The 8,899-nt window shown below is 53.2% G+C and overlaps 9 protein-coding genes across 13 annotated transcripts; 5 read left to right on the plus strand and 4 right to left on the minus strand.

Moving 5' to 3' along the window:
* Positions 1-112: 112 nt before the first annotated feature.
* On the plus strand, positions 113-1,515 carry KVP17_004759 (uncharacterized protein; the record flags this gene model as incomplete). 2 transcript variants are annotated; one of them, XM_068523238.1, is made up of 3 exons in its annotated part: positions 113-148; positions 177-442; positions 471-1,515. In XM_068523238.1, 3 exons carry the CDS (start codon positions 113-115, stop codon positions 1,513-1,515), a joined length of 1,347 nt encoding a protein of 448 aa, XP_068377024.1. The 2 variants fall into 2 exon arrangements, with proteins under 2 accessions (XP_068377024.1, XP_068377025.1); XM_068523239.1 differs by lacking the exon at positions 113-148 and having other exon boundaries at positions 225-442.
* Positions 1,516-1,561: 46 nt separating this feature from the next.
* Positions 1,562-3,931, minus strand: KVP17_004755 (uncharacterized protein; the record flags this gene model as incomplete). 2 transcript variants are annotated; one of them, XM_068523232.1, is made up of 5 exons in its annotated part: positions 1,562-2,433; positions 2,460-3,365; positions 3,394-3,627; positions 3,656-3,726; positions 3,753-3,931. In XM_068523232.1, the coding sequence occupies 5 exons, from the start codon at positions 3,929-3,931 to the stop codon at positions 1,562-1,564; spliced, it is 2,262 nt and encodes a 753-aa protein (XP_068377019.1). The 2 variants fall into 2 exon arrangements, with proteins under 2 accessions (XP_068377019.1, XP_068377018.1); XM_068523231.1 differs by lacking the exons at positions 3,394-3,627; positions 3,656-3,726; positions 3,753-3,931 and having other exon boundaries at positions 1,562-2,439; positions 2,460-3,228.
* On the plus strand, positions 3,579-3,890 carry KVP17_004757 (uncharacterized protein; the record flags this gene model as incomplete). The annotated part of the gene is made up of 1 exon (XM_068523235.1): positions 3,579-3,890. One exon carries the CDS (start codon positions 3,579-3,581, stop codon positions 3,888-3,890), a length of 312 nt encoding a protein of 103 aa, XP_068377022.1.
* Positions 3,932-4,016: 85 nt separating the features above from the next.
* Positions 4,017-4,433, plus strand: KVP17_004760 (uncharacterized protein; the record flags this gene model as incomplete). Its single annotated transcript, XM_068523240.1, has 1 exon — positions 4,017-4,433. The coding sequence occupies one exon, from the start codon at positions 4,017-4,019 to the stop codon at positions 4,431-4,433; it is 417 nt and encodes a 138-aa protein (XP_068377026.1).
* A 32-nt stretch (positions 4,434-4,465) lies between these two features.
* On the minus strand, positions 4,466-5,628 carry KVP17_004762 (uncharacterized protein; the record flags this gene model as incomplete). 2 transcript variants are annotated; one of them, XM_068523243.1, is made up of 3 exons in its annotated part: positions 4,466-5,068; positions 5,097-5,507; positions 5,536-5,628. In XM_068523243.1, 3 exons carry the CDS (start codon positions 5,626-5,628, stop codon positions 4,466-4,468), a joined length of 1,107 nt encoding a protein of 368 aa, XP_068377029.1. The 2 variants fall into 2 exon arrangements, with proteins under 2 accessions (XP_068377029.1, XP_068377030.1); XM_068523244.1 differs by lacking the exons at positions 5,097-5,507; positions 5,536-5,628 and having other exon boundaries at positions 4,466-5,086.
* A 176-nt stretch (positions 5,629-5,804) lies between these two features.
* Positions 5,805-6,188, plus strand: KVP17_004764 (uncharacterized protein; the record flags this gene model as incomplete). Its single annotated transcript, XM_068523247.1, has 1 exon — positions 5,805-6,188. The coding sequence occupies one exon, from the start codon at positions 5,805-5,807 to the stop codon at positions 6,186-6,188; it is 384 nt and encodes a 127-aa protein (XP_068377033.1).
* Positions 6,189-6,445: 257 nt separating this feature from the next.
* Positions 6,446-6,763, minus strand: KVP17_004748 (uncharacterized protein; the record flags this gene model as incomplete). Its single annotated transcript, XM_068523221.1, has 1 exon — positions 6,446-6,763. The coding sequence occupies one exon, from the start codon at positions 6,761-6,763 to the stop codon at positions 6,446-6,448; it is 318 nt and encodes a 105-aa protein (XP_068377008.1).
* A 120-nt stretch (positions 6,764-6,883) lies between these two features.
* Positions 6,884-7,168, minus strand: KVP17_004754 (uncharacterized protein; the record flags this gene model as incomplete). The annotated part of the gene is made up of 1 exon (XM_068523230.1): positions 6,884-7,168. One exon carries the CDS (start codon positions 7,166-7,168, stop codon positions 6,884-6,886), a length of 285 nt encoding a protein of 94 aa, XP_068377017.1.
* Positions 7,169-7,202: 34 nt separating this feature from the next.
* KVP17_004763 (uncharacterized protein) lies at positions 7,203-8,863 on the plus strand (the record flags this gene model as incomplete). 2 transcript variants are annotated; one of them, XM_068523245.1, is made up of 2 exons in its annotated part: positions 7,203-7,996; positions 8,026-8,863. In XM_068523245.1, 2 exons carry the CDS (start codon positions 7,203-7,205, stop codon positions 8,861-8,863), a joined length of 1,632 nt encoding a protein of 543 aa, XP_068377031.1. The 2 variants fall into 2 exon arrangements, with proteins under 2 accessions (XP_068377031.1, XP_068377032.1); XM_068523246.1 differs by having other exon boundaries at positions 7,269-7,996.
* Positions 8,864-8,899: the final 36 nt, after the last annotated feature.

An 8,899-nucleotide genomic window follows, 5' to 3' on the forward strand; every position in this document is an offset into this window, starting at 1 on the left:
TCTTGTGTCCTGTCTGACTCGCCTCGCGGATTTCCTTCTTTTACTTCTTGTGGGGTACCTGTGCGCTTCGATTATCCTAAGACATCAGAAGAACCTTCAATCAATAATAACAATGGGCGCGTACCTTTCGAAGCCATTGAAAGTGAAAGTAAGGGGTTACGAGGGTGCTCACGCAGGATTCAGAGTCCAGCTCGGATGAACGGGCTACTTATGCGGTTACCGGAATGCAAGGTTGGCGGCAGTATATGGAAGACGCCCATGTGGCTGTCCCTGACCTGGCCTTGCCGTCCTTCCCAGAGGGCGTGTCCCTCTATGGGGTGTTCGATGGCCATGGCGGTCCTGCTGTGTCTATGTGGGTGTCGCGGCATATTGCCAGCGTATTGGCGGCTAATCTGCAGAGCGTCACTGTACCGCAAGAAAAATCACGGCTAACTTGTGCGGGGTGAGTCTTTGGACTCCACCTAACGCAGCGATTTTAACGGCACCTATGGCAATAAGGAAGTCCTGGACCTGTGTGAAGCCGTTCAATCGTCCTTCCTACGGTTGGACGACGAGATGAGCGCAAGCGATGCGCATACGGAGCTGAAACATTTGCAGAGCGTCATCGAGGCTGACCGCACTCGTGTGATGAAGGAGAATGACATCAACCCCTCTGTCCAGCAGCCTTTACTTAAGGCGCTGTTACAAGGCAAGCGTAAGATCGACATGCACGAAGAGGACGGTAAGAAGTACATCACCGTCAGCGCCATGGAGGACGAGGACTCCGATGAGGAGGAATCTGCCGACGACATGAAAGACTACGAAGTGGACATGAACGAGGACCCCAACGCATCGACAGCCTGGGACCCTGAAGGGTGCGGTTGCACCGCGGTCGTAGTTGCTCATGTGCGCGGAACCAGTCCATGCTTGGTTGTGGCGAACGCTGGCGACAGTCGCGCAGTGGCTAGCCGCAAGGGCGAGGCCGTTGCGCTTACGATGGACCATAAGCCCATGCAATCAAGGGAGCTCGCGAGGATCAAGGCAGCAGGTGGCACTGTCAACTGTGGACGAGTCGATGGCAACCTGAACTTGTCGAGATCTCTCGGGGATCTTTTCTACAAAAAAGACGCAGCTATTCCAGCGAGGGAGCAACGTATCTCAGCGTATCCTGACGTTACCGTAACGCCTCTACAGAAGGATGACGACTTCGTCATTCTTGCCTGCGACGGAATCTGGGATTGCCAGTCGAATCAAGATGCAGTCAACTTCGTCAGGTCTCGTCTCACTGAGTACCGTAAAGAGAAGCCGGCCCCTGCCGATCATGAAATACTGACTCGGATATGCGAAGAGATGTGCGATGCTTGTGTGGCTGATACCCCATTCGAGACGGAAGGAGGAGTGGGGTGTGACAACATGACCATGATGGTCGTGCTGCTGAACCATGAGAACGATGACGGTCGAGGCAAGGAAGTTTTCTATTATGGAACCCCCTCTGAGTGTGAGGAGTACGTACGAGTGTCCTCGGAGTTGGAGTGACATGAATACTTTAGACTTCAGGCAGTGGCTTTGCTTTGTCACAGCATCATAGCATTTCGTCATCAACAACGGTTAGGTGCTGGCTGGATGGACTCTCAGTTGTTGTACTGCCTTCTAACTGGGGTGAGTCAAAAGGGGTCAGGGCGTCAATCATCAGTAGGTGGGGGTTCACGAAGAGTAGGTAGAGCATGTAGCAATTGCGCCTGATGAGTGCGTTGATGGTAATGCGAATGAAACCTACAACCCAGCAGTTCGCCAGAGTGCAGGCCACATTACTCACTTCGCTAGTGGTGGAGGCCTCGTAGACAGTGGGCATAAACTCCGCCAAGAGGACATAGAGAATCAACACGCCTACAGTTTCTGCGATTGTGACGAACAGCAGGATGCGGTTTCGGTACGTCGTCATGTTGAACATGGAGCCTACATTGACGATGAACCCAAGCCATGGTGGCACTCTGCCTTGAGACGCAAAGAAGCAGCAGTCAAGGAATGACAGCGCTAGTGTGGCCGCGTGAAGGACCTGTGTCGCTCTGAGCAGACTAACCGCCACATCAGAGTCTCGGGCATCGAGCCCGGACAAAAAAAACCACGAGGTGTCCATGTCACTGTACACCGATGCCGTCATCGACTGGTAGAACTCGAACGTGAGGTATGCCCAGGTTCGTTGAGCCCCAAGTGGCTCTCGACAAGCCTTCACAGAAGTATCCGTTGAGGCCGGCATGGACTGCATCTCCCTCAAGCTGGCTGCTTGCATACAAGCAAAAAGGTACCAAACTCCCACTAGTGATAGCTGCACGGCAGACCTCGCGCAGACGTAGTACAAGTTAACGTCCCAGAAGCTTTCGAATCTCCCGTCAGAATACAGCAACATTCCCACCAGCACTGGTTGGAAGAAGGCCAGCGATATCTGGTAGAGCACTGTATCTCACTGGAAATTCACTCACTGACGGGTACCCGATTCATAAGTAGGATCCGCGACTTCAGGAGCTGCATCCATGCTACTTTCCGAATGACAAACTTCTTATCCTGATTGGCCTTGGACGATTTCTGAAGAACCATGTGTGATGGCAGCCACAGATCCACATCTAACATCGTGCTCCAGCTGGTGAGCATACGTGCGTACTTGTTCCACGGGCGCATGTAAGCCAGTATTGGCCGAGTCGCGAAGATGTCAACCCGCCGAGTCTCGTCGATGTACTTGTCGAGGAACTTGAATGCTTGCTGAATCACATTCCGGCTAGTGTAGATGTCGTCATTGTAGTCTTGTGCCTCGGAGATGATTGCGTGATTAGATGTCTCTGACATTCCTCGGAACATACGACTTAAAGATGTACTCATGCTAGACTGAGCCGTTTGCGACTCCCGTCCCTCCCTGAGGTCCGATCTGAGCTTGCGGCTTCGGTCCTTGGCTGAGGAGAGAAGGTCGACGTGGCCTCCTGTGGGCTTGGACTCATCGTCGCCTTTCGATACTACCTCTGGTTGTATGTGCCAGAAACGCTCGAGCTGGTCCACCTCCTTGTAGTAGGTGTACTGTGCCTTCATCACAGCTTCATGAAAACTCGAAGCAACGCTACGGCGAGACACATAGTCCTCCTTCCGTTGCAAGAACCCTATTTGCATGAGTTCTTCGGCCGTGCTATCATTTCCCTGCTTCCAGTTGTCCATGATGAGTCGTCGTAGTCTGGGCGAATTGGCCGAGTGGGTCAGGAGCATGATTAAACTGTTCCGAGAGAGCTTCATCCTCTCTAGATTGGGGTTAGATATGACGGGAATCTCGAGAGACGCCAGTAACGGAATGTCTCTGTACAAAGCGTGGGGCCACGAGTGCACCGCTAGCAGATAAGCGCCAACTGAGTGACTCGATAAGACACATCTTACGATTGGAGACACAAACCAAGAAACATGCGCCTTGACACCACAGTAGTACCATTGACCCTATCATCCACATAAGCATGTTGTAGTCACCTCGCGACTGGAGGAGGAGCATCATAGCCAAGATTCCGTTGATCTTCACGATAGTTCGCAGAGGCAGCCCGTTACAGACGTGCAACAATGAGACCAGGATGACGATATCCCCCACTAGATTGCCTGTAGGCGCGTCCAAATTGTACACTGTATGCGGCTTTCACAGACACCTCACGCAAGAAGGATACAAGGAAATGGAACGCCAGAAAGCCGTCAGCGGCTTCGGACTCAAATTCCAGCAGGAAGCTGTTAACGCAGCACCTCTCACCCACTTCTTAGTGATGTTGAGTGTGATGGAGATTATCACGAGGAGGATTCGTGACTCCCTGTTCTGGATGTGCGGAACGCTTAGGCGGAAAACGTTCACAATCATGATCAGATTGGAGATGAACCCGCTGCTGCCCACATAAAGGTGCCGAGATCCCACATCCCCTTCAATGTGAACCGGCATTGCTAATATCTCCGCATTGCGAATATCTTCGATATCAATCCGTCAGCATTCCTGAAGAACCGTCTGGAATTTTCAAATCTCCGGCATGGACACCACTCAATTGCTATGCGCCATTGCTGCAGAGGCTGCACTGGTCCTTGGAGCGGCCTCGTCGCTACACCGGAGCAGCTGGTCATCAATGAAGCTGCCGGAGCCAACAGAAACGGACGAGTCAGAAGACGATAAAGGTTGCCAGCACCTTCAGAGATCCATTGCCGACTTATTTCCTCAAGGAGAGTCCGTTCATCGGGTACTCGAGAGGCTGCAAAGACTTGGGTGTGACCCGCTGAAGCAGTGCGATTTGGCCGTCGAGATGGGTCGTCAGCAGCCTAAGTCAAAGGAATGGCTGGACCGACAGAAGCGGAACATATCCCAGCACATGGACCGAACAACATTGACTGCCCCCACAGCAAAGCGAAGGCGCGTCGAGAACGTCCCAGAGCGACAGCACGAAACTCTATGAGGAGACTGGAGTTGCGAAATACACTACACTGATTAAAACTTCTGAATGCTCCCTGATTCCGTTCGACAGGCAGAGCTCGACCCTTCATCAGCGTTCAGCCCAAGAGACGTGATCATCTTAGCAATACGGGCGGGGAGGCTCTTCATTTTGAGTGTCTCGAGCCAGGGTGCCCAAACGTCGAGGTCGGCTCGTGGACCCAGCCCGTGAAGAAGAGAGACGGCGCCTTCCATGCATACCTCGCAGGCAGCGGGATGGACGTTGGTATTCACTTCTTCTATGAGGACATCGACACTAGCACAGACGACCTTCCATGGAATGAGACGGCGACAGTGGACCTGTGATATGAACACAGTCACCTGCAGCAGCTTTTCCCGGGCTGAAGTGACGTCGGCTGAGGCATCCAGCTGTCTCGCCCTTTCCAATGCACGATTGAACCGAGTCTGAGTCTCTGAGATGAACGCTTTCTTGAATGCGTTCTGGTCAACTTGAAGATTCTTGTAGCACAAGAGTGCCGTGAGGTCAGCCACTAGCTCAGTGTGCCTGCGCTTCGACACGGCCTGTTTGAATAGACTCTTAGCCAGCTGCTCAACATCCGAGGACGTCTCGACGAGGCCCAGAACGTCGACGTAAAATTGCTGGTTGATCCGCACCATTAGTGCTCACATTTGCCAGCGCTTCGAACCGCCCGGCAGTACCGTGCTCAAGCCTACAATCATCGCATGGGCAATGACCGAAGAGTTCTTTGAGTGTGACATTGGCCGCCCAAGGCAACCGCGTATCATCTTTAACGCATTTCAGTTGGCACCACCGAGGCACCTCTGCCGGCGATGTCACATGCCATTTACCTCGTACCTTAGTGCACAGAAGAGAGCCCTCGAAGACAAGCGGCGGACAGGTAGCCGAGTTGATAGAGGCCAGATACACTCGAGCGCACCAGGCCCGAATGTGTGGTGCGTCACATGAGACCCAGTAGTCGAAGAAGCTCTCTCGAGGAGCCACTTGATACTCCCTGGCTGACAGCGATATAAAGCAACGGGCGACCAGGTCTCGAAGTGAGTACGCGGATGCATTTGGCTGAGTAAGAACTGGCCAGAACAGCTACCTTCTCACACGCAATCTGGCACGGGCCATGAGCGATGACCCCCCGGGTGGGCCAGGAAGCTAGACCAGCACCAGCATCGTCGAGGTCGCCCATACAATCCTGGATTTGTTGAACTATTTTTGTGGGAGATTATGGAGTACTGTCCGAATTTCTGTGAAGGTGAGGAGCTGTGACATGGACGACAAGAGAACATTTGGAAGCTGTGCCAAGCAAGGGGCTGTAAAGATGATTACGCCGTAATCATAAGTAACCCCAGCCGTGAGGTTCTCATGGCTCACCAAGGAGCTCACCTGGTCGTCTGGGACTACCATGTGGTTCTCGTCGATGCCCGAGACGGTGTGGTGCATGACTTTAGCACATCGCTGGGGACTCCGCTACCGTTTGCGGTCTACTTCGAAGCGTCCTTTCCTCCGACGACACAAGATCGCCTCTTCAACGTGGTTCCCGGGGCCGAGTACGTTAAGTCCTTCTCGAGTGACAGGAGCCACATGCGAGACAACCAGGGTAATTACATTTCCCGCCCTCCAGAATGGGATCCGATCTGGAACGGAGAGGACAGTCTGCAGCCACTAATAAATATGCGTGGCCCCTACGTACGCTCCGAGCTCGAGTTCGTGGAGTTTTTCACTTCTCGCGCAAGTGCCACCTCGTAATGGATGTGTACTTTATTTGGCATGCACAGATGGCCGAGTGGCCTAAGGCGTCAGACTCAAGTTCTAATGGACGTCAGTACGCGAGGTTCAAATCCCTCTCTGTGCAATCATTATTCTCTCATCCGCAAAACACCGAAACTGCACTCAGACAAAACCTTGGCTTGCACAGATGTTTGTGTTTGTATGTGTGAAACGTTCTCTACGGTATAAAAAGTTTTCTGCGGTGTATACCAGTTCAAATTACGCAGCACTAGCACTTAAGACTCGGATTGGCCGAACTTCACGGGTCGATGTTCATCAACGTGGAAGGGAGCCCAGAAAGCGGGGACGGCACCGACAGGATACTGCCATTGGTATTGGAAGTACTCATCTCCAATCTTGGGGAACGTGCCCACAGGCCGATACCGCTGCTTCCGCTTCGGACAGTAGAAAGGGTGGCTGTCAATTGTTCCAGTCGGCTTTGCTAAAACGCGTGACGCAAACTCCCTTCGTGGTCGTGGAGCCTCGGGTAGCGCCACGTAACATTGGAAGGGGTAGGGTGGGTGATTCGCTGGAGGCGACAGTTTGTGTACCATTGTAAATACCGATATGGAGTTTCTTTGGAAACCCACACACAGCCGCCAAAAAGGCGGCCTCGTTTGTTTGCATCCCACAGTTTGAATGCATCAGATATTTCCAATTGGAAATCACTGACGTCATTTTGCAGTGGAGAGACCGACCACAGCTTCTGCGTGTGCTTGTGTATGCGGCTCGTCCTTCATCAACTTCACCTTCCTCTTGTGCTTGCTTGTGCGCTTATGTTTTGTTAGATCCGTGTCGTTGATAAAATACCGTTCACACGGGATGCAGAAGTGGCGTCCCATGCCTGGCAGCTCGATGTCTGGGACAAGATGCACACCTTCACGCATATCCCGATGGACTTGGTCGTGGTCTTTCTTCCGCCTTTTAAGGCTTACTTTTTGTTGGTGCCTCGTTGGCATTGGAAAACTCGACGATTAAAAAAGTACTGACCGTATGCATACCTCTCTGGTCTATGCCCTTGCGTGGCTCGCGTGGGCCGTCAGTTCGGATGTTAGTTCAATGATGGGTGTTTTGACAGGCGCGCCGGATGACGTGTTGAAAGGACTCATGAATCAGGAGGGCACGCCTCCAGATCAATTTTTGCAGGGACTCATGAATGAGGAATCTGGTGATTCTCCAAGACCAAGTGACGAGCCTCGAGACGTCCCTGACGTACCTAAGGACGTTGCTTCCATGTATAGCCAAAGCGATCTGGACGACGAGAGCGCGCTGGACAGCAACCTTTTCGCAGACGTAGACGCAGACATTCCGGAACCCGACGAGGAAGAGGACTACACTGACACAGGTCACGAGCTGGATACCAGGCCAGGACGCCTTCAGCAAAAAAACCATCTGACAGCAGACGACTGGGACGCCGACTTCCATGATGAGGCCAAAGGTCCCCAACAGAATGATCTGGCCGCAGACGACTGGGACGCCGACTTCCCTGAACAGCACGACCTTTCGCAGGAGGACGACTTCCACAATTCCGGTCTTCCTTCAGCATTCTCCGACCAGCTGGCAACGCTGCCTGCCGGCATGAGAACAGAGGGTTTGAGGGACAGCGCACTGATGGGTCCGCCAGCAGCGGCGGCGGCGGCCGGCGCTCCAGGTCCAACGTTGGCGCCTGCCGATGATCTCAAGAGTCTTGTTCAGAAAGACCCTAACATATTCTATTTCTACAGCGTGGTCGTAGGTGGCAGTCTCGGGTTGGTGCTGCTCTTCTCAGTCATGTCTGCCATGGAGAAGTGGGTGTTCAGCAGGTTCACCGACGTAGGTACGGCTTCCTGTTGTCAGGGGCAGCGGCCATCACAGGCGGCCTGAATCTGGGATGCTTCGTCACCTTAACGTTGATCACAATAGGCGCTCACTCGTCTCCCGCCCTGGCGGCTTACGCCTCGGCTCCCTGGATTGAGTATGTCATCATTGGAGGAGGACTGGTAGTGGTGGTTCTGGGAGTCGGTACAGCCCAGTCACTTGGCGTGCGGAAGAAGGTTGGCCTTGTTTTGGGGTTTACGGCGCTGCTTATCGCACAGATGGTCGTTTTCGTGCCCAGTCTTGAGCCTGGCAAGAAGGGACTAACCGGATGGCTCCTCAGTCTTGCGATTGACCCTGTCACGGACCCCCTCATTGCAGGCACCCAACTTGTCTTGGTGCTGGTGGTGGCTGGAGGCATGTTGTTCTACATGAATGACACCTTCTCTGAGTTGCTCGAGCTCGATCTAGAAGACCAAGAGGACCCTGACAACCTGAACGTAGCGCCTGACGAAATTGAGTCGAGGCTTCAGGGATTTGAGCACCTCGTGGCCGCTACCGTGGCAGGCTTCACATCGATGGAAGCGTGCTCGTTCTTCCTACTTTACTTTGGGGTGGCGCCCACCTCACCTTTGGACCCCATATCCTTCTCTATTCTACCGTGTAAGTTCAACGTGGCGGAGCCTACGCACTACGCCAGCGTGGCCTGCTTAGTTGTCGGCTTCGCTCTGGTATTTTGGATACGGCAACTTTCGATCTTCAAAACGAGGTACGACTACGCGGAAGCAGTGAAGAACTCCGAATTCTGGCCCAAACAAGAAGCGTGGCACTTGACTGTGGACTCCACCGAGGCCGCTTAAAATACAAATTGCGGATCTTTCAAGCACAGGATTCAT

The sequence above is a fragment of a genome (assembly GCF_019968985.1).
Source record: "MAG: Porospora cf. gigantea B chromosome Unknown PgB_NODE_208_length_28907_cov_193.142, whole genome shotgun sequence".
In the NCBI taxonomy this organism is placed as follows: domain Eukaryota; phylum Apicomplexa; class Conoidasida; order Eugregarinorida; family Porosporidae; genus Porospora; species Porospora cf. gigantea B.